The following is a 22,735-nucleotide window of genomic DNA, read 5'->3' on the forward strand; positions in this document are numbered from 1 at the left end:
GTCTGGAGAAGGCCACTGGGGACCCCACCCCACCAACAGTGCAGCTGGGAGCAGAGAGACACCCTGGGCAAAGTCTGCAGCAGCGGCTGCTCCAGTGGCTGCCCCCCGCCTGCCCCGCCACGGCCCCAGGAGCACATTCCAGGGCAGCCAGGCCCAGGCCCCGCCTGGCTCCCCAGAAGCAGAACTGGGCTGGGTCCCAGCACACCAGAGGAATGTGCAGCACAACAGTTTCGAAACCACAGAGAAGTTCCAGCTGCTGCCGCCGCAGCCGACACATCTGGGCCAGCGGCCTGCGCTCTGACGCCAGAGGACGTGGGGGCGCTGCTCACATCCTGCCCTGGTGCCAAGGCCCACACTGAGTCACACCACCAGCAGCAGCAGCACCCCATAGGCAGGGGACACAGTGGCTAAGGAATTCGGGGGGGGGGAGAGAGAAAGGCTCTCCTGGGGGCAAAAAGAGGAAACGGGCAGGAGGAAACAGTTAGCTGTTTGCGCTGCTCCTCCCTGTGGCTCCCTCCACCCCACAGCCGCCCCTCCCTGGGCAAACCAGGAGAAGGAAGGGCAGAACAAACAAGGCCTCAGGGAGAGATGGGAACAGGCCCAGCCCCAAGCCGGGACTCGCCAGCCTCCAGCACCAAGGGGCACCAGCTCCTCCATCAGGACATTTCTGGGCCCCTCCTTCGCCCCCCTCCCCCAACCAAGTGTGGCACATGGAGAAATCAGGGGACTTTGGGCTCAAGGCCTTCATCCCCTTTGGACCAGCACTGGAAGCTTCCCTGGAAGACCATCAGAATCTGACCAGAGGCCCTGGAGGGAATCCAGAGTGGCAACAGATTCCCCAAAAGTCATCTATTCCAGCCTCCTGCAAATGCAGGAATCACAGATAAAGAACGTAAGCCCTCCAAGGAAGGCGAGTCTGGCCTGCAGCAGCCTCTCCCCCTCAGGAGCCCATTCTGCCCCTGGACCTGCAGGCAACGCCTTGCGGAGACAGCCTTATCTTCCTCCGCGAAATCTCTCAAAGCCACTGTGCCCGGAGGGAGCAGATTCCAGGGGGTTAACTATGCGCCTTGCAGGTGAGCTGACGCCAGGGTGACTCAGGGCTCCAGGTGAGGGCACCCCTTGCCGGATCCTTCCAGTGCCGAGCAGTTGCCGCACTTGTGGGGCAAATCTTGGCACGCAGCAGCCTTGCCCCACAGCCAGGCCCCTCTGAAAAGAGAGGCTTGGGAGCAGGGCCGGACTCGGGGTGGGGGGTGGGGGGACCCTCCTGGCCTGCATCTGCGTTGGGAGTAGAGGGAGCTTGAGTCCAACCCCCGCAGGGCCTGTGCAGGTGAGCCAGCCCTGGCACAGCAGCAGGTCCCTGCCCCGAGGAGCTTACATTCTAAACGGAAAGAATGGTGCTTCCTCCTGTTGCAGGAATTGCCCCTCCAGCAGATATCATGCACATGCAGCCCACTACCAAAATCAGCACAATCCCTTTTGTGATTTGTCCTCACAAAACACTTCATCACAGTTTCTTCCTATCTATTCAAAGGGCCTCTGCTGCACGACACCAAATGTAAGAATTCACTGATCAATGTATCTCTGTAATGGCTCACTGGGAAAACTTCATCTAGACCTGTGAGCTCAGCTCCTCAGCAGCCCCTCTGCCTGAGTGATAATCCCTGGCCTCCTGATACCTGAGTGCCAGACAGGTAGCCATGCCAGAAATAACAAACCCAGATGAAGACAAAAGGGTGGGGTGAATTTGGCTGGGAAACAGGGAAATGTAAATATCATTTTTGTTACCCTTGATGGGTGTTTGGTGGAGGGCAAGGAGAACCATGGGGCAGGGTCCAGGATGCTCAGATTACAGCCCCCAGACCTCCCCTTTCATGATGTCACCGTGATGTATGAGTGATGTAGTTTGGGGGGTGTAACATGGGGATTAGCAGCTAATAAAAGTTTGGGTTCTCTTTTGTTTGGGGCTCCCATCTTGTTCCACCTGGTGGCAGGTGGGAGTCCTGTCACAAGACAGTCTTCAATAAAGACCAAGCCTACTGGCTCCTGTTTTGCTCTGGTATTTCTGGCTGGTTTCCTTGTTTTTTGTCCAAGGGAGCCCTCAGATTTCTCCATTCACACTCCCCCTTGCCTCTCCATTCTCTGCTCCCTCCTGTGTGTTTTGGATCTCAGGCTCCTCAGGGCAGGAAGGATGCAAAGTGCTGACTGTACGACTACATTTCTTTCTGCAACCAAGCTCCTAGTGCTGAGGACGTCCACACCCAGCCATGAGCAGAAACTGAGGAATTTATGCAAATTTGCCAAAGGACTGGGGTGCTGTTGGCAGGGATCCCGGGGCTCCTCCTTCCCCTTGCTGCCAGGTGAGCCTGCCAAGGGCGGGAGGGGCTCCCTCCTCCTCCCCAGCCGACAGAAGCCCGACCAGGAACATTTTCCAGGCAGGACACCAGGCCGGCAGCCGCTGCTTCCTCTGGGCTCCCTGCCCACCAGAAGGAAGGGGAAACTTTGATTCACAGTCTTCTAATGCAGCCTTGTAATTAAAAATGGTTCCCAGGAGCTGAGCCCCCGCCCCCGCCCCCCCCCCCCCCAGAGACCACCCCAAAGGCATGGAGGACTTGGGAGAGAAGGAGCGGCGTTTGCTTCGAGGAGCTCAAGAATGGCCAGTTTGTTTTGCTGTTCGCTGCATTGTGAAAAACAACAAACACACTCGCATATAGAGATGTATTTTAAGACTTCCATTCTCCCGCGGCGCCTCTGCCTCCTACCCGCGTGGCAAGGGCCCCTTATTGGGTGCCAGTCCAGGCACAGAGATGGGGCAGCCCCACCAGAGCCGGCTCCAGCCGAGGAGACTCTAGTCAACCGCGCTCCCTGGGCTCTGGCCGGCAGCGGCGCTGGCAAAGGGCTCTGAAGGGTCGGGAGCGCGCGCCCAGCCAGGACTCCCTCCCTTGCGAGGGAGCGCGCGTGCGCGGGCTGGTTGCTACGGGGACGGGAGGCGGAGACAGCTCGTTCCGCGCCCCCTTTAACCCTCGGCTCGCCGCGGCTGAGGACGAGGAGGACCGAGCCTGGACGGCGCGCACCCTTGGCAGGAGGGAGAGGTGCAGCTGCTGCCTGGCAGTGCCCGCCTCCCATCGCCCGCTCGCTCGAGCAGCCACGCACCCACCTACCTACGCAGCAGAGCTGGCTGTAGAGAAGGCGCTGGCGGTAGCGCTCGGGGGCGCTGAGCCACTCCGAGGCGCCCAGGAGCACCTCCCGCTTGTAGGCGAAGTAGGCGCTCACCGACGGCTCCGCGCTCCCGCCGAGGGTGCTGCTGCTGCTGCTGCTACGGGAAGCCATGGCGACGCGCTCTGGCTCCCTCCCGCCCGGCCGGCTCGACGGCTCCGCCAGCAGGAAGCGCCCCGCCCCGCGCCCGCCCCTCGCCACCAGGCCCGGCGGCTGCCAGAGATGCGCACCGCCGACGGGCCAGGCCTGGGTGGGACTGAGAAAGGGGAGCCCAGAGGCCGTCTAGTCTAACCCTAACCGCGATCTAGGCCACTGCGCACACAGAGAAACGCCCCCAGCCAGCAGCAGACGGCGCACCAGTGCCGCGGGATGCGCAAAACTAACACCACAGGCTCTGGGGAAAGGGCGCGCCTGTTCCAGTGCTGTTTTCAGTGTGCATTTGATACCTGACTTCCTCTAGTAATCATCGTCATAGAATCACAGAGTTGGGAAGAACCACGGGGGTCATCTAGCCCAACCCCTCGCAAGGCAGGAAACGTTTTTGCGCAACGTGGGGCTCGAAGCCACGACCCTACAGACTGTGCTATCCCAAGCCCGTCCCGTTCAAAGAATTTTTTGCTCTTAACTTTGCAGCATTAAATGTGTGTTCGACACTTTATCTTCCTCTGTAGGGTCTTGTTGCGAAATTATTAAAATAATGTCTTAGTTTCCTGTTAATTGTGTTGCTCTGCAGGGATACAGTCTATTTGTTTTCCTTCTGGTTTTGTTTCCACGCAGCTTGTAAACCGCTTTGAGGTTTGCCGCCGACTTGAAAACACAAAGCGATACAGAAACGAAACGAACGACAAAAAAATAATCATTAACCAGCCGCCTTCCGCAGCCTGGCGGGAAATGCCAGGCGGGCACCAGGCCAGGAGTGGCCTCCGAGAGGGGAGCGGGCCGCCTTTCCGGCCCTCGGAGGATGCAGACGAGCGACAAGCGCCACCAGAGCCACCCTCGGGCGCGGCGAGAAGCCCCCGGCAGAGGCAGCTCCGGCCCGCTGGGCGCTGCGGGACTCGAGCCAGCCGGTCCCCGAGGGAGCGAGCGAGGGAAGCCCCGCTGGAGCCGCGCGGGGACTCCGCACGTCGCCCTCTCGTCACCAGCGCCTTGGCCGGGCGCCTGGCGAGGGAGCCGACGACGCCCGAGCCTCCCTCCCTCCCTGGCGGCGCAGTCAGCCGGCCCCACCAAAGTCCCGTCCAGACGCCTCTGCCCTTCTCCCGCTCTCCAGAGCCGGGCAGGGGGCCGGGCTGGGCAACCTCTGGTGCCCCGACTACCCCGTGGGCCTCCCTGCGCAGGGAAAGGCCTGCCAGCCTGGCTATCTGGCCTCGCTCCCCCCGCATGACCCCCGCTCCCACGTGCGCGTCTGCGCGAGACAGATAAGGCCGCGCGCGGCTGCGAAAGGGCGCGATAAGCGTAGCGGGGGGAGAGAGAGGGGTGCTTTTCCCCCTGCAGGCATCCGGCCCCCAGGGGGCTCCCTGGCCCCTGAGTCACGCTGGGAAATTCTCAGGGCCAGCCTGGTTCCCAGGGTCTGGGCGGGGTAGGGGGCAGCAGCAGGATCCCGCCCCACGGAGCAGAGGGACAATTGAGTCACTTGGCATAATCAGAACCAGATTCCTGCACCAGAACAGCATCCGCCCCCCCCCTTTCTGGCACAGCAGGGCGGGAAGCTGGAAAAAGTGAATAAGGACTTTGGGGGGGGGGGTGCTGCGTCCGGGACAGGAAGAGCACGCAGGCGGCCTTTCCCGCTCACCAAAGCAGCGCCACACACCGCCCCGCCAAGGCCCGCGCTCTGCACATGCTCAGAGGTGCCCCTTATGCTGCACACGCAGCAACACGGCTCACTGCCGCAACGCGGCACCGACTGTCCCAGCCTTGAGGTCTGACTTCCTTCGCCCGCCCCCCAACAAAAAGCACCCCCCTCAAAGAGAGAGAAAGACCTGGGGGGCGTGGAAGTTGGGGGGAGGAGATGGGTGCTGCTCCTGAAACTGCGGAGGAAAAGCGGGAACCCCTCCTAGCAGGAAGGGCGTGAGAAGAGCCCCCACAGCAGCACCAGCTCAGGGGGCGCGGCTGCCCACTCTGCTCCCACCCCATAGGAAAGAGGGGCTCTCCGGGTAAGAGACCCACAAGCGGAGGGGCTCATCATTATCCCCGAGGTGGCCGCTAGGGGGCTCCACAACCCCTCCAGCCAGGACGCCCCACTAGTCCACCTGCCTTTACTCATATCATCTGCCAGCGTCTAGGGCATGGGCAGGCAAACTAAGGCCCGGGGGCCGGATCCGGCCCAATCGCCTTCTAAATCCAGCCGGCGGAGGGTCCGGGAATCAGCGTGGTTTTACATGAGTAGAATGTGTGCTTTTACTTAAAATGCATCTCTGGGTTATTTGCGGGGCATAGGAATTCGTTCATATTTCTTTTCAAAATATAGTCCGGCCCCCCACAAGGTCTGAGGGACAGTGGACCGGCCCCCTGCTGAAAAAGTTTGCTGCCCCCTGGTCTAGGTTGTTTGTGCCCTTGTTTTCATTCTCGCTTTTTTCGGTTTTCTCCCCCCCCCCCCAATGCTTTTTATTGAGTTTTCTTTAACATAAACAAACAAAATAAATACTCTAAAATTCAACAGTCATATGTCCACTTATTTCGTTTTTAATGTTTGTTTTCTGGCAGGAGAAGGCCACTAATAAATATTATTAATAATCCCATGTCACCAGCCTAGAGAAAAGTGGGTGTCCCCCCCCCTGGGGTCAGAGAGCACAAGGGAGCAAAGCACCAGCCTCAGGACCAATGAATATCAGGATATGGGCCCCACTCAGCCCCTGGGAGAAGGGGGTGCTGGACTAGAAGGGCCTTTGGCAGGTCTTAATGGTCAGGGGTCCCTTTACCTTTACCAGTCACCTGTGGGGAAACCAGCAAGCAGGAATCCCCTCCATGGGTCCCAGGGCAGAGCAGAGCCATCAGGGCAAATAGCCATCATAGCCCTCTCTAGGTATTGCTCTCATCCTCTCTTAAGGCCATCCCAGTGGGGGCCATCCCTGCCTCCTGGGGAGCAAATGCCACACTTTAACTCGTCGCTGATTCTCCCCCCACTCAGCTTCACTGAAGGCCCACAAGTCCCCAGGTATGTCCAGAGGGAGAGTGGAACCCCAGAGGCTGTGAAGAGCTCCCACTGCTTGGCCTGAGGCCAGTCCCTCTCCCCCCCCCCACCTGCCTCTTCCCCACAGCAGTCTGGTCTGTGGTCTGGTGAGGGAGAAACAGCCCCATTAGCAGCAGCAGCCACAGTAACCAGGCCTCTTATTTGGTTTCCAGGATAAACAGCCTCCCTCGCCGCTCACCAGCTTGCAGACAGAAGCTGCGCCATCTAAAAATAGACCCAAGCCAGAACTGGGTGGGGCAGCCCCTCCCAGATTGCCTTGCCCCACAGGGCCCCCACCGGCACAGGGGCCAGGCACCCCCTGGAAAGCCAGCAGCCCTGTGCGGAGTCCAGAGGTGACCTCCACGGCAGTCAAGAATCTGGACACACCCTGGAAGCTGATGCGTCCTGGCAGGTGCGACCTTGACGGGGTGGGGGGAGGGCAGCGGCAGCCCCCCCCCCCCCCGCAGGCCTGGCAAGGGGCCAAGGACAGCCACATAGGGAGGCAGGCAGGCAGGCAGGTGGCAAACAGCAAAAAGCGGAAGTTTCTGCCCAGAAACAGGCTGCAGCCCAACAGGGATTAGCAGAATCAGCAGGGAGCAGCCGGAGAGGAGAATCTCTGTCAGATGGCTCAGCTGCACCCCCACCTGACAGCAGCAGGAGGAGCTGGAAGTCCCTCTACGTCCCCTGCCTATTCCACATACACACACCCCAAAGACCTCCATCCACACTGGTCAGAGTCCATGTCAATTCTGCACTGTGTAGAACATCCAGCACAGACCGCCAGCAGGCTGAGCTTTGGGGCAGCAGCGGACAGGAACCCAGAGGCACCCCACACACTCACCCCTCCCCAGGCCCGCCTGCTGCATTGCCCAAGCTGTCCTTTGCCCTCCACCTGCCAAAAAAACCCCATTCCCTCCCCTGCTCTGTCAGCTCCTGATCATAGCTGTCAACTTTTCCCTTTTTTAAAAGGGAAATTCCCTTATTCCGAATAGGATTCCTCGCAAGAAAAGGGAAAAAGTTGACAGCTATGCTCCTGATCCGCCAAAATGATCAGGGGGCTGAAGCAGAAACACAGAGAGGGACCCAAAACGCTCTCTCCCTCTGCACACACTGAGACACAAAGCCCTCAAGTGCTGTAAGTAGATGCCACCACGCATTTAAGTCCATGGAACAACAACACAATGCACACACTTTAGTATGTAGTATTTAACATTAGCAACCACGGGGGTCAATTCACTGGAGGGGCAAAGCTTGCAGTGGGTGTTGGGGCCCAGGCGACCCCCCCCCCCACTCCGGGCTGTTGCTTGCAACAACTTACAGTCCTGGGGCAAGGACAGGCTCCAGCTCACCCACGAGGAGGCCGGGGCAGAGAGGACTCTGTGAGCCATTGCCCTGGAGGTCAAAGGCAAAAGGTTAGACAAGCGCAGGAGCCGCCGTGGTCCAGAGAGACAGCAGGAGGCGTCGGGGTCCCCCACTTTGGGGGAGCCGGACAGCGCCCCACTCCCCACTGGCACAGCAGCTTCCATGGGCAGGAAGGCTACAATTCGGGGTTTGTATTCTAGAGAAAAGGCAAGTAAGAGGTGGAACTCTATAAAATTATGCACAATGTGGAGAGAGTGGATGGAGACGGGTTTTTCTCCCTCTCTCACAGCACCAGAACATGTGGACTTCCAGGGAAGCTGAACGTTGGAGGGTTCAGGGCAGCGCCAAAGGAAGGAGAAGGGAAGAAGGCTGCGATGGTCACCAACCGAAATGGCTTTAAAAGAGGCCTGGGCAAGTTGATACAGGAAAAGGCTAGCCAAGGCTCCTGGCCGCAGTGACTACGCTCTCCCTCCACCCTTGGGGAGCTGCTGCAGGGAATCAGGTGAGAGAGCCGCTCTCAGGAGAGACCCACATCATGCTGGTGGGTTTATTATTACTAGTAGTACCAGTAGTAAAGGTAAAAGACCCCTGGACAGTTAAGTCCAGTCAAAGGCAACTCTGGGGTTGTGGAGCTCATCTCGCTTTCAGGCCGAGGGAGCCGGCGTTTGTCCGCAGACAGCTTTCCGGGTCATGTGGCCAGCAGGACTAAACTGCTTCTGGCACAACGGGACACTGTGATGGAAACCAGAGCGCACGGAAGTGCCATTTACCTTCCTGTCACAGCAGTACCTGTTTATCTGCTTGCACTGTTTGGCGTGCTTTCGAACTGCTAGGCTGGCAGGAGCTGGGAGACAGCAATGGGAGCTCACCCCATCATTGCGGGGATTCGAACCACAAGTCCAAGAGGCTCAGTGGTTGCTCTCCTAGTAACAGTAGCAATAATACCCCACCCATCTTGACTAGGTTGCCCCAACCACACTGGGCAGTTTCCAACACACATAAAAACGTAATAAAATGTTAAAAGGCTTCCCCTATATAGGGCTGCCTTCAGATGTCTTCTAAAAGTCAGGTAGTTGTTTATTTTCTTGACATCTGGTAGGAGGGTGTTCCACAGGGAGGGTGCCACCACCGAGAAGGCCCTCTGCCTGGTTCCCTGTAGCTTCACTTCTCGCAGTGAGGGAAGGAGCTGGACCTCCATGTCCGGGCTGGACGATGGGGGTGGAGATGCTCCTTCAGGTCTACAGGGCCATTTGATTGGATGAACAGGATGCTGAGTGGGCTTTTTGCCTAATTCAGGAGCTTAGCTCACCTGCCAGGCCAGGGACTGTTTCCTTGAGCACTGAACCACTACAAGTGATGCAGCAAAATAGTATATATATAAAGAGAAGCCTAGCCCTGCCATTCTGTTGTGCCTCCCCACCAGGGTGGATAAAAATCAATGACTTTTTCTTTTTTGTTGTTGTTGTTTTTGTATTTAAATCATTTTTGTATTTAAATTGGATTTTTAAAATAAAATGCTTGGGGGGGATCTTTCCACATTACAGTCGAAAGGTAATTCATCAGGAAATAAGGATTTGTTTTAAGTTTTTCATGTGTGCTAAAACTCAGTCTAAGTTTTTTTTTAAAAAAATTGTTTAACCACATCAGTTAACAAACATGGATACATATGCTATAATGTTACTGTTTTAGTTAAATAAATGGTTTAAATCGTTATTAAGGAAGTGATTATTTTTCTCCTTCCAATAAAGTATAGCAGAAAAGATGAAACCTTCATCTGGTTCCCCACCCTGCCAGCCTCCCTCCCACGTGGCTCCCCAACCGCCACCGGCAGTTTCAACGCAAGGAAGCTCCAATTTCACTGTGCTCGACCAGACTGCGGTTTCCTGATCGCTTGATGTGTGTTTTTTGGGGGGAGGCTGCCATGGCAATGGGGGAAGGCCCCACCCACACTGGTGCCCGGAATGAGTGGCAGAGTGGCAGAGATTCCGAGAAAACCACCAGCTCAGCTTCTGACAGAAGGGGCAGAGGCAAAACAGGAGTTGTGGGCAGCCATAGGAACCTCCTCATTTGTGTCACGAACGTCAGGACCCATGGGTGGGGCACCAAGGCCTGCGCCAGACATGGGACCTGCAGATGTGAAGCCACAGAAGGGGATCTCCCACACACAATATTTGTTTGTTTATTAAAGTATAGCAGCCTCTTGCAAAACAGCAGAGCATTGCACAGAAACCCACAAAAAAACCTTTAAAAGCAGGAATAGAACCACCATGAAGACGGCACAGTTTTCCTGAGCTGAAAACCCTGTGGCACCCGAAGTCCAAGCTTAAGGGTGGGCTTTGGTTCTGCAGCACCAAGGAAAGATGCACTCTGCACATGCTCAGAGAAAGTCCCAGACTGAGCCCTGGACTCCTGCTTTGTCTGGGCACAGCACTGCTTGCCAAACGGCACCACAGAACCGGGCCTATGGGAGGGGGAGGGCAGCTGTGAAATCAGAGCTGAATGCAGCATGACTGGGCAGCATGGCGGGCTGGGCTGGGCCCAAGAGAAGCAGGGAAGGCGGGGGGGCTCTCTCCAGGCTCCCCCACTCTGGGAAACAGCTGGGGGCAGCAGCAGCTGGCAGGGGGAACAGAGCCCAACAAGGATGCCAGCTCAAAAGGCTGGCTGGCACATGATCCCCGTGAGAAGGATGGGGGGGGAGAGAGAGCACCCAGTGGTGACACTGCTATGCAACTCCAGCCTTTAGCTGGGGGGGGGAGAGAAAGCACAGCAAGTACAGAAACCTTTGCCCCAGAGACCCTGCAGGACAACAGAGGAGGAAGCCAGGAGCACAGTCCTTCCCCCTCCTGCCCCAAAGCGCAGCCAGAGAAGCAGCCTGGCTCCTCCCCACCCTTTTGAAAACATGCTCAGAGGCTGCCACCTGCGCTGTCTGGCACAGCCCCACCCAAGCTGAGGCACAGGTGCTGCTAAGAGGTGACCATGCCCAGCTGGCATCAAAAGGAGAAGGCTGCTGGTGCCCCAAGGAGCGTGTGGCAGAGGGGTGGGGCTGGCATGTTTTTATGTGAGCCATGATGCCACTTCCCTTGCCAGTCCGCTGTTCCCTGGGACCCTCAAGGGAAAGATGTGCTGTGCCTGCGAGAACAGAATGAACAAGGCGGCGCTGCTGCTGCCGCGGGGTTTGCTAAAGGCCAAAAAAAAGACATTACGCATGTGGAGCCCTGGGCAGCTGGCAGGAGAGGGTTAAACTCTCCCTCATCCCCCCTCCCCAATTTCCCACTGAAAATCACCCCTCCCCAAAGTGCTTTCGCCACCAGAACAAACTGTGCCATTTCAATGCATTCTCCTGCTCCCCCAGCAAAGAGCTCTGATGCCCAGTGCCCCACACATTTGTGTGGGATCAAAACAGAACTGCCAAATGCCACATTCCTTCATCTGAAAGGTCACAGGCACATGTGAGGGCGGCATCCTAGGGTGGCCCCAGAAGTGAGATCTGGGGGTCTGACAGACAGACACTGACCCCCTTGCAGAAGGCCAGGCAGCATCCCAAACAGAAAACTAAAACAGGAATGTTTGGCCAAAGATCCTGCCTCCCCAATGCCCCCCCCCCAAGGAAGGAAGTGTCCTCTCCGGGATGGTCAGATGGCATCAGAAGTGGCACTGGAAAATATTCCAGGGGAGGCAATCACGTCATCAACCAGGAACACCACTTTCACTATCCAGAACTTAACCTCCTCCTTCCCTGCGCTTCCAACAGAAATTCAATCCTACTGATCTTTAGGCAAAGCTTTGCTGCTCCCATTTAAAAGCCAGAGAAGCAGCAGCAGCAGCTGCCACCCTCCTTCCTGGGGGGACACCTGCTCATTCTCTCCCCCCCCATACCTACAACTAAACCTGCCCTTTGTCCCACTCCTCTTGCCCCCACCCAAGTGGGCAGCTGCTGCTGCTGCTGAAACACGCAGTGAAGCCCCCCCCACACACACACACCAGTCATTCCTTGTGGGTTCTGGCAGACCCCCAAGGGCAGTGGAGACAGCCTTGCGGGGTCAGCACCCAGAGAGCAGCAACTCCCCAAGAGAGACCCTCTCCAGCCCCACAAGCAGCTGGCCCAGTGCTGTGCCTGCATTCCCCCATCTCATGGGGGGGGGGCATTGCCTCAGCAGAGGTAATTCCAGAGTCCAGTGCAGGACACAGCTTGACGTCACGGGTCTCCGAAGGGAACTAATTCCGCAGACCTCATTCTGCTACTATCTAGAAGATGCTCCAGCTTGGAGTCACGGAGAAGAGCCACTCCGACTTGGGCGGCATCCAGTGGGGCAGTTTGAGAGGCCAGTTGGTGGAGCCCCGAAAGGAGGCGAGTGTAGCGTCTCACCCCAGCTACTCTCGCTGAGGAGGAAGACTCTGTGAGACTCCCATCGCCCTGGAGAGCCAGTGGAAGCGGAGGAATGGGCTTCCGAGCCAGGCGGGCTGCGCTGCATCAGGTCAGCAGCAGGAGGCGCCCCTGCCCCCCCCCTCATCACAACAGCCTTGTAAGGTAGGTCGCCTTGAGCGCGGCCCCCGACAAGCTCAGCCAGCGGCACTGAAGGCAGCGAAGGGACTCAAAGAGCTTTCGACCTGAAGGCGCCACCCAAAAGCCGCCACGCAGGGATCCACGGAATCGGAGACCAGGAGGGTCACCTAGTCCAGCCCCCTGCAATGCAGGACTCTTTTGCCCAGCGTGGGGCTCCGACCCACAACTCTGCGGTCCAGAGTCCCCCACTCTGCCGACCGGATCATTATCCCTTCGTTGCACAAGACGCCGCCGACTGACAACCGACGGAGCGGCTCTCCTGGAAAAGGCCGGCTTCTCGGCACGCGGGCGCGCCTTGCAGCCACGCAGGGGTTAATGGGCGCGCGCCCACGTGTCAGTGTTTGGTTGCCGGGGGGGGGGGAGAGGGAGCTCGGTCGCCTCGCCCCGCCCCTCGGCGCGCGCCCGCCCGCCCGCCTGTCCTCGGGGCCCCAGCGCCGCCCGCGCGCCCTCTCGCCACTCACCGTCCTCGCCGGGGCTCCCCGCGCGGCGCCGGTACCAGACGAGGGCCAGCGTGAGCGCGTGGCCGGCCACCACCAGCGACGGAAAGAGGTTGCCGCCGCCGGGATCCATGGCGGAGGCCGCGGGCGACGCCGAGCAGGGCACGGAGGTGCTCCGACGGCAGCAGCAGCCGCTACGCCGAGTCCCTGGCGCTGAGCGAGCGGCCGCCCCGCCCGAGCTGCCAGCGCAGGATCCTCCTCCTCCTCCCGGGGCAGCCCGCAGGCCCGCCCCCCTCGGCCTGCCGCCCGCACTGCGGAGCCGCCGGAGCCCGGCCTAGCCCGGCGCAGCCTCGACGGCGCGAGCCGGCCCCGCCGCTGTCCCTGCGCAGGCAGCGCTCAAGGTTACCCGCGCGCCTTGACCACTCCCTTCGCCCTCGCCAGGGCAGAGCCCAGCGCCTTGGCACGCCCTCCCCCTCCGCTTAGCTCTGCCCCCCCCTTCGATCCAACCATTAGGCAGCGCAGCCACAAGACCGAGGGAGGCAAGGAAGGAGAATCGCGGGCTTCGCTCGCGCCAGGCCTGATGCCCAACCTGCCAAGTGCGCTTCGCATTCCCCGGAGCCAAGCGGGAGGGCGAGCGCGGCGCTGCCCGGGTGGGCAGAGCAAATACCCCCTCCCCCCCTCCATCAATCACGGCCGGCAGCGGCCAAGCTTTTTATAACTGCCAGGAACTCGCCCGGCCGGCGCCAAAGCCTCCCCGCTCGGCCGTCCGAGACCCACGGCTTACCCGGCACGATCTTCATGGGAGAGCCGCTGTCCCGGAGGGCACCCCCCGGCCGCGCAAGAGGAGCAGCTACAGGACGCGGCAGCGGCAGCCCCCGAGTGAGGGTCCGGAGCTGCGGGCTTCACGACACCGCCAGCCCCCGCGGGTCCCCCGTAGCTGTTGGGGAGGGGGCAGTGGCGCAGGCGGGCCTATAAATAGCCCGGCGACGGCGAGGACGGGCCTTGTCACGGCTCTCGAGTTAGAACATTACACCGGAGCGAGGAGGAGGAGGAGGAGCCAGGCTGCGCTCGGCCAGGGACCCCACAGCGCAGCTGCCCCCTCCCCGGCGCGGCAGGCACCTGTGCGCGCCCCCTCGGACAAAGCGCCGCCGGGCGCGCCTGCCTCAGCCGGGCCTCCGCCGCAGTTTCTCCTCCTGCCTGACCCTCCCCCTCTAGGGGCGAGGGGTGCTCTCCGCAAGCGTCTTCCTTCAGTGGGGTTGGTAGGGGGCTTCCACCCCCAACCCAGGGCCTGCCCCGCTGGCGGGAGAGATCCTCTCCCTGGGGCCAGCGGCGAGGCTGCTTAGGAGGAATTGGCGCATAAGGAGCAGCGGGCCGAGTGTTAGAATGTCAGGTTTGGGGGTGACGGGGTATGCTCCGTACCCACCTCAAACACACTTCATGTTACCCCACCCATCGCCCTCCAGCAGGGCTTGGCCTTTGGGCCAGGAGAGGACGCTCCGTCCGGCCTCTCCCCGGGGAGAATTCCAGGCCGGGGCATCGAAGCAACGGGAGGCAAGACCCGCTTCCAACAGCCTTGAAAGGCAAGGAGTGGCCGCTTGGAAAGGGGAAAGGTTGCACCATCAGCGTCGTAAAAATGCTATAAATGTATCTGCGGGGCTGGCATGTAACCTTTGCTGCCCTTCAGCAGCACCCCACAGCCAGCGGGGGGTTAATCCTGACGCCACAGGGCGGTCAAGCACCTGAGTCCACCCTGGAGGTGGTTCTGATGTAGGAGAGAGATGATGAGCTGCCCGCGAAGGTTCTGCTCTGTGCGAAAGAATCGGAGTCGATTAGTTGAGAACAATGAAGGCGGCAGCATTGCAAGTTCGGTAAAAGAGGTGGGGGGGGGGGGAGAGGTCAGGGAGACCATTCAAGGGTAGTTCGTCATTCATTGGAATCAAAGGGCAGGTGGAGGATTCCTAAGCCAGCCCCAGGGCACCCCAAAGGCTGGTGGGTGTCCAGCCTCTGTGCTCCAGTAAGGAAGAGCCCACCAGCTCCCTGGGTAGTTGGGACAAAGGAAGAGCCTGCAGGATCAGGCCAGTGGCCCCTCTGGTCCAGCATCCTCCTCTCACAGTGCTCAACAAGATGCCAAGCTGCGAAGTCTGCAAGCTGGATCTGCTCACCGGAGATTCCCAGCACAAGCTGCCTTCTCCTCCCCCCCTGAAAGCTCAAGAAGTTCCCGGGAAACCTTTCCTCTCCCTCTTGTGAACAGAGCCCCTTAGATCTGGCCTCTCCTTGCCTTCTGGGGCTGAGAAAATGAGCCTGGACCCTCCTCCATGAACCAGCCCTTGAAGTAGCTATTGAGCCCCCCCCCCCCCCCCCGAGGTTTCTCTGCCCAAGGCTAGATGCACAATAATTCCTTCAACATTTCCTTTCAAGTTAAATTACAGTTTTCTCTCTCCTTTCCTTTGAGGAGCCTGGTGGGTGCCTGTCAAATGTAAGCGATCCTCCTCACACCTTCCACTTCTGGCAGGGATCTAAAGTGCTTGCCTGGAGTCCTAGCTGCTTGATTTGTGTGGAGGGGAGGGGTACATCTGCACCCCCTTTGCTGGCAGTGGGCCTTCCTTCCAAGTAAACATAAATGAACAGGATTAGGTTGCAACCCACAAACAAGTTCTGTGATTGGCTAGACATTTTGGCTACAAGTCCTGACTTTCTACTGAGAAGGACCTCATTCAGAAGTACCAGCACTCTCTATGGTAAGTCCCAGAGGCTGGAGTCTGCACAGACGGGTCTCCAGAAACAAGCCAACCTTCATCAGGATGCAAACTTATAATAGACAAAATTATAAACTAACAAATCACCAGGACCAGATGAAATGAGCAAGCATACAGTAGAACAAGCCTTGCTAAAGAAAAGCCAGCGTGGCTTCTGGAAGGACATGTCCTGTCTCACAAACCTAGTAGAGGTCTTAGAGAGTGTCAACAAACATCGACATACACTTGGGACTTTTAAACAGCTTTCAGGTGAATAAGAATAAGAGGAGATATCCTCTTGTGGATCAGGAATTGTTTAAGTAAAAGGAAGCAACAGCAGTAAACAGAGCAGCAATAAATGTGACAGTTCTCTGAATGGAGAGATGTAGGCAGTGGTGGAGCTTCATGCTCTGGCAGGGGGTGGGGGGGCAGGGCTGGGGTGCGCCCTGGGGGCATGACACACCACCTGTGGGGGCATGGCACCCTGCGCAGGCAGAGGGACAGCCACAATGGCACCCCACCAGGATTGCACTGCAGGGGGCAATGTGCTCCCCCCCCCCCCCCGCATACCTCTTCCTCTGCCGCTGGATGTAGGAAGTAGAGTTCCTCAAGCATCAGTATTGGGGCCTGTGCTTTCAACATGTTCATAAACATTCTAGAGTTAGGTGGTCAGGTTTGCTAACAATAATAATCCAAGGTCATTAAAACAAAGAGATTTGGTCCTTAAAACAAAGGCCCTCCAAACTGAGTAAATGGATGGTAAAATGGCCAATGCAATTCAATATGAATAAGTGTAAAGTATTGGCGCAAAAAAAAATCTTCATTTCACTTAATATGCTCATGGGATCTGAACTGGGTCACAACTGACCATTAGTGTGACCTTGGGGTCAGTGGATCGCTCAATGAAGACTTTGCCCTGGGAGCAGCAGCTGTGAAAAAGGTGGATTCCATGCTCAGGATCAATAGGGAAGGATGGGAAAATAAAGCTGCCAATATCACCAGGCTATTAAAGAAATCTATGGTGCAACTGCGCTTGGGATACTGTCTACAGTTCTGGTTGCATTACCTCAAAAAGGACCCTGCAGACCTGGATAAGGAGAAGTTCTTCTCCATCTCTCATGACACTGAGGAAGCTGATGTTGAGAGCCACAGACAAAGTCCTTCTTCCCACCTCAAGAGCACAAGCTCCAGAGTGACTCAGCCAGACTGGCTCTCCAGAGGACCCATTCAGGCTCTCTTGCCTTGCATGTTTAGAACACACCCGCAGACTATGGTAAGCTTGAAACCAGGCCCAGGTGAGGGAGCCGCCATCCAGCATTTTAAAGTACCCACCTTAGCCTGAAGGGAAGAGGAGAAAGTGAGAGCTCCCCCATGCCAGGAGGAGACCCAGGTATGTAACTGAAGCTCCGCCACTCCTAGTGGCTTCTTAACTTTTTAAATTATTGCTGTTAGTAGTCTTACTGCTGCTACTACCTTGAGACCCCACCTTTTCTTCAACGCACTCAAGGTGTCTTGGGTGCTTCTCCATCTCCCCAATGAAGAAGGCCCTGCGCTCAGACCCCAGCAGCATCTCCAGGCAGGCCTGGGACAGATTCTCATCTGAAAATCCTGGAAAACGGCTGCCAGTCAGTGTTGACAATACTGAATGGCAGTTGCCTATGTGCCTATGGGATGGATCTGAACCCAGGTCTCCCAGACCCTAGGCCAACTCTCTGACCCCACCACCCTGGCTCTCAGAAAGCCAGCTTCACAGGAAAACTGAAAACAACCCTGCCAAGCAATGAAGTCCAGGTGCAGGCCAAGCACTTGTGGGTCAAAGGGGAAGGAGGTCTGGGGGTCAAGACCCCACCCCTGTTGCCCTGGAGAGCAGCTGATGATTAGGCTTGGCAGGGGTGGGCTAGACTGCAAGGACACTTTGTGGCTGGAAAAAGGACTTGAGTAACAACCATCTCATTGCAGCAGGTTCCACAGAACAAAGTAGAAAAATCCTCACCAGCCCCTTAGGGAGAGGCTGGCTGGTGGGTTTTATTTGCTCACTACATGTCACTCCATTGGAAGAGCAGCTCCTCTCTGACACCTTCCTCAGCTTCCAGCTCCCCCCCCCCCTTGCCCCTGCCAGGCTCTCCAGGGGCAGCCAATGGGGTCCGCCTGCCTGTGGGGAATTGCTCTGGCCCAGCTCCTGCACAGCCAACGTAGAGTTGCCCAGGAAGCTGCTACAGGGACTTGGAGACCAAACCTCCAGCAACTGCACCCACAGCTTGCAGTCACCCAAACCAGTCTTGCCTGCAGGGGGCGCCCTGTGCTCTCGCAACATCTGCCAAGGGGGCAGCCCCTGAAGCCCTTCCCCAGCGGGTGAATGGCAGGCAGGGAGCATTTACATCTGTTCACCCCCTGCGGAGGGAAACCGCAGAGGCCTCAAATCAGGGCCAGTTTGGGAGAAGCAGCTGCAGAAGGAAGCCAGATGGGGCGGAGGGAGGGAGGGAGGGAGGGGTGGCCACGCCCTAAAGGAGCAGGAAGAGGCTGACTCTCCAAAGGGGGGACACTCCACCCCCCTCTCCTGTTCCGGCCCAATTGTGGCTGCAGGGTCCTTCTCCAAAGCATGGCCTGTCCCGGAGCTTTCCTTGGAGGCATATAATGCCCCCCCCCCATACACCTGGCTCTCTTAAGGGAGACGCAGGGCATTATCTCCTTGTGCTCCTTCACAGAACTGGCGCCAGCTGTTGGCAGCTGGGGAAAAGTGAGGCAGCCTGGAAAAGGAGTCCCTTAGGCCACCCAGGGGCTGGGAGCTGGGGCTCTTTGGCAGGAGCCGAGGGGTTTGCCTTGAAGGGGGGAAGTGTCCGCGCAGACCATCTCCCTGGAGAGCTCGCCCAGCAGACTCGGGAGCCCCTCCTGAACACCACAGAGAGGCGCTCAGGGCTCCATCCTGTGCCAAGAGGATGCCTGTGGCACCTGGGTTCTGGGCGATCAGACCTGGCATCGGATGTTCTGCCTTGCAGCTCAGGAGGCGGCTACACTTCCTGTCCTCCTCCGCTGCCTCTTTCCCAGAGACCTGCCTCTCAGTCAAGCGGCTCCAGGCGCCAACTCCCCCCCCCCCAATGCCACAGGACGGCCGCTCTGCCCTACCTTGCCCCTGCTGGATCAGGTCTTCCATAAAGTAGCGGCCGTCCTCCCAGTCCAAGGCTGGAGCTGCCATCCTGCTGCTGCGGCTGCTGCTGCTGCTCGGAGAGTGCAGAGCGCACCTTCCCTTCCCGCCAGATGCTGCCTCCCCGCCCCAGCCAGGACAAGCCCGTGCAGAGCCCCACAGCCGCCGCCGCCGCCGCGGAAGCCCCTCTTTGCCCGCCCCAGCAGCAGCAGCAGCAGCCACACCCCACAGGCCTCGCCTGCCCGCCCGCTCCCTCCAGCTCCCCAAATGCGCTCCAGCTGCCCTCCGGGAGCCGCCAGGATTCCTGCGGGGGAGCCTTCGGTCCGAGGCTTTGCCTGGGAAAGGGAACTCAAGAGGCAGATGTTGGGACGAGGAGGGGGCGAGGGGGGGCACGCAGACTCCTGCAGGAACTGGTGGCCAAAAGAAGCTGGCAGGACTCTGCTCTGGGGAGGGGGTTTGGGGCGCAGTCCCATTCCGCCCTCCTTCTCCCTCCCACTGCCCTGTCTCGCCCCTTCTTTGCACCGGGGAAAAGCAGCCACAGGAGGTGCCCCCCCCCCAGGCCTGTGCTGCAGAAGAGCCCCCCCCTCCCGCTTCCTTGATTTTGACTCCCCCAGGCAAAGGGGGCGGCAGGGGGCGGGCTTATTGAAGCAAGTTCTCTAGCAATGGCAGACATCCACCTGGGGGTCCCCACTACAGCGCCACCAAAATAGCTGCTTGGGGCGGCGGGGGGGGGGGGATGTTCGGGCCTCCCTCTCTCCCAGGACCAAAGCAACCAAACTCTCCCGGGAGGGCCAGAGGAGGGGGGGGGAGGAGCCGCCGCCGGTGACTCACGCTGCTGGAATACTGGGCGGGTGCGCGACGCATTTCCTTCCGCGCGCAACGGAAAGTTGGAGCCCCCACATGACCGGCGGGGGGCGGCTGATGCCCGGCCCCTCCGCCTCCTCGTAGCGGCAAAGGCAGGGCCGACACGTTGCAGCCCTGCCCGGCAAGCGAGCGGCCAGCTGGGGTGGGGAGGGTCGCCAGCAGGACAGCGCCCTGCGCGCCTGGCGCGGGCATCATGGGGGGGGGGGTATTATTGCAGAAACGCTCTTCCTTCCCGCACACTCCTCACGAGGAGTGCCCTCCAGAGACCTCCCCACCCCAGCTGAAACCAGCAGCCCGGAGGCCCAGAAGATGGGCGAGGCAGCCCCACAGGCTGCGCGCGGAGCGACGTGGAGGGCGGGATGCCGCGGAGCCAGGTCTCACCCACGCCCTGGGCACAAATGGGCACCCCCACCCCATCACGCGCAGAGGACCCCCCATCCAACCTGCTCTATCCAGCGCAGGGGCCGCGGGCAGAAGCAGCCAGGCCGGTCTAGGCGAGCGCACCTGCTGCCCCCTTGCCCCCACGCTCGTGCCCCCTTGCCCCGCATCCCAACCGCTAAGATACCTTCGTCCGACTTGCCCCCTTTCCTGCGGCGCCCCCTGCGCCGCTTCTTCCGGGGCTCTTCCCCCGCAGCAGGGTCCATGGGCAGCCCAGGGGCCTCGCTCTGACCTTGGCAGGCAGAAAGACGAGGCGCCGCCACCGGGAGTGGCCGCGAAGAAACGGCTAAGGATAGCCCGGCGCAGCAGCTGCTGCCCACCTGTCAGCGCGGCGGCGGCGGCGCCCCCTCCCTCAGGCACGCCGGATCTCTGGACTTACCCCCCACCCGACACGCGCGCAGGGCAGGGGGCCTCCTGCCCACAGCTCACACCCACGTGGCACAGGTGCCGGCGGCAAAAGGGCGCCCCAGAAAGCGCCGACTCCCCAACTTCCAGCTAAGCCCGGGGCAAAGGCCTCCCCTTCGCCGCTGCCGCCTTCCACCCCCACCCCCTCCTTCCTTCCAGCTCATCCCAGGCACGTGGGAGCGCGGGAGGGGGTCGCGTTACTGGGCCAGCATCAATGAATGGGTGGAAGAATGAATGGAGAAGCCCGCCCTCATGCAACCTCTGACCCCAGATTTTGCGGGGGATGTGGGGCAAATGATCTGGACAGCCCCCCAAGTTCTCCTCCTCCTGAGCCCACAATCACGGAGCAACACAAGCAGCACCAAGGATCAAGAAAGCACCCAAGGGTGCTAGCTAAAAGGTAAGAGGGGGAACAGCCCTGAGCTTTCGGCCCCAAACTGCATCTGCCCCCCCCCCACCGCCCAGACATCATGCCCAATTCCTGGCACACCCACCTTTCTCCACTCACCCACCAGCTCTGCCCTCACCCAGCTGCAGCTCACTTCCCCCACAGCAGCTCCTGCCCCATAGCTCCCAGGCCTCCCCCACGTGGAGGGCGTCTGACCTTCAGCAGGAGGGGCAGCAGAGGCCACCTGTGGCACTGCCCGGGCGGCAACCAGCTCCACGTGCCCAGCAGGCTCCTCCTTCCGGCGGTACTCCTGGCGTGAGCCCTCCTGGGGCTTCGGGGGGCAGGCCAGCGGGCCTGGCACGGTCTGGGTGCGAGGCGGGCGTGGGCGCGGGGCGGGCCTTGCCATGGCCACGGGCCGGCGGACGCGCTGCAAGGTGGCGGGCACAATCTCTGGCGGCAGGCGCAGGTACTGGCGCAGGTGCGCGATGCCCTCGTCCGTCAGGTACCAGTAGCAGTGGCGCCAGGCAAAGCTCTCGCGCACCAGGCCGCGGGCGTGCAGGGAGCCCATGGCCCGCTGGACTTGCAGGTGGGTGATGCCCGGCAGCTGGGGGTGGTAGCTGTGGGGGCGCCGGTCCTTCTGGGCCACCATGACCCCATCGCGGAAGAGCAGCTCATAGATGGAGCGCAGCTGCTCCAAGGGCATCAGCATGCCAGCCACCATGGCGAAGGCGGCAGCAGAGGAGGCCTAGCCTGGCTCTCCAGAGGGGCAGAAAAGTGTCTGGCCGGCCGGCTGGCTGCCTTCAACAGGAAGCAAGGAGGAAAGGATCCGACCGACCGCCCTCCCCAGGAACCTCAGCCTGGCAAGCTCACAGAAGGCAGCTGAAGCTCCCTGCAAACTCCTCCTCCCCCAGCAGCTGAGAGCGGGAGGGGCAAGAGCACATGCCGGCTGCTACTACAACCTCTGCGCCTGCCTTGGAGCTCCCCCACCCACTGGGGGTGGGCACTGCCAGGCCTGACTCAGCAGCAAGAGCAGCAGGGGAGGGAGGGAGGGGAGCAGGGCTGGCCAGCCCACAGACTCGTCATCCAGAGCCCCAGGGAGCAAGCAGGAGCCGCCACTGCTGTCATCAAAGTTTCCTTCAAGTTGGCAGCAGAGGGGTGGGGTGGGGGTGCCTTCCCTGCCCACAGAGCTCCCACTGGCCAAGCGAGAAACAACCACTCCAACCAGGGTGGGGTGGGGTGGGGGAGGCCAGCCTGGGAAGAGACGAGGGCAGCTGCCATGGCAGAAGTGGGGGAGAACAGCTGGGACTCCTTCTGCCCCTTGGTGGACACCTCCTGACTGAGGGAGGGAGGGAGGCAGGGTGCCCAGAGAAAGCCCAGCCCAGCAGGGTTAACCCTTGGCACCCAAGTAGGCAGAAGAGATCCCTCCCAGCATACTCCCCAATTCCCAGGGATGAAAACTGAGGCACAGGAAAGCTCAATCAATGGGGGGAGGGGAGAGAAGAGAGAGCTATTTATTTGCTGGCTTGCTTGTTGTATAAAAGATATGCACTGTTTGATCGTTTTTCAAAAAAACCTCAAAGTGGTTTATGAATAGAATGACGTGATCAAGTAACAACTCCTAAAACATTCAAAAGAGAGAGAAAACAGATTGAAAACATACACCAAAATCCTACATATCTGGGGACACTTGCAGAAACAAGAATGGTTTTAGCAGGCCCCAAAAAGATTACAGTGAAGGTGCCAGTCTGATGTCAACAGGCAAGGAATTCCAAAGTGTAGATGATGTCACATTAAATGATCAGTTTTTTACACATATGGAATTGGCATCACCTGCAGCAGTGCCAGTTCTTCTGAGTCAAGTGATCAAGTGGGCATATATGGGGTTAAGGTGATATTACGGGTACATTGGCTAGTAACACTTTGAACCTGGTCAGGTGGAAATCACCTATAATATTACAGGGCTCCTCACTAGAGCTGGGCAGAAAGGCTTTGCCCCTCCTTGCCCCTCAGCTGCCCACTCT

At 59.4% G+C, this 22,735-nt stretch overlaps 1 protein-coding gene across 23 annotated transcripts in view; it reads right to left on the reverse strand.

Annotated features, from left to right (window-relative positions):
* The window catches only part of PLEC (plectin), a 115,036-nt gene that overhangs the window by 40,845 nt on the left and 51,456 nt on the right, over positions 1 to 22,735 (reverse strand). For 2 of the 23 annotated variants that reach the window (XM_083448907.1, XM_083448906.1), the window contains exon 1: positions 3,159 to 3,342. The exons of 10 other annotated variants lie outside the window; for them this stretch is intronic. In XM_083448907.1, coding sequence (XP_083305033.1) covers positions 3,159 to 3,327 — 169 coding nt within the window. In that variant the 5' untranslated portion in view covers positions 3,328 to 3,342. Of the gene's footprint in view, positions 1 to 3,158; positions 3,343 to 7,697; positions 7,772 to 12,503; positions 12,527 to 12,766; positions 12,974 to 13,526; positions 13,780 to 18,600; positions 18,694 to 20,048; positions 20,193 to 20,930; positions 21,491 to 22,735 lie in introns of those variants that run through there. 11 more of the 23 variants (XM_083448886.1, XM_083448901.1, XM_083448882.1 and 8 more) reach the window with 11 other exon arrangements.

The sequence above is a fragment of the Podarcis tiliguerta genome, assembly GCF_965153285.1.
Source record: "Podarcis tiliguerta genome assembly, chromosome: 7".
NCBI lineage: Eukaryota > Metazoa > Chordata > Lepidosauria > Squamata > Lacertidae > Podarcis > Podarcis tiliguerta.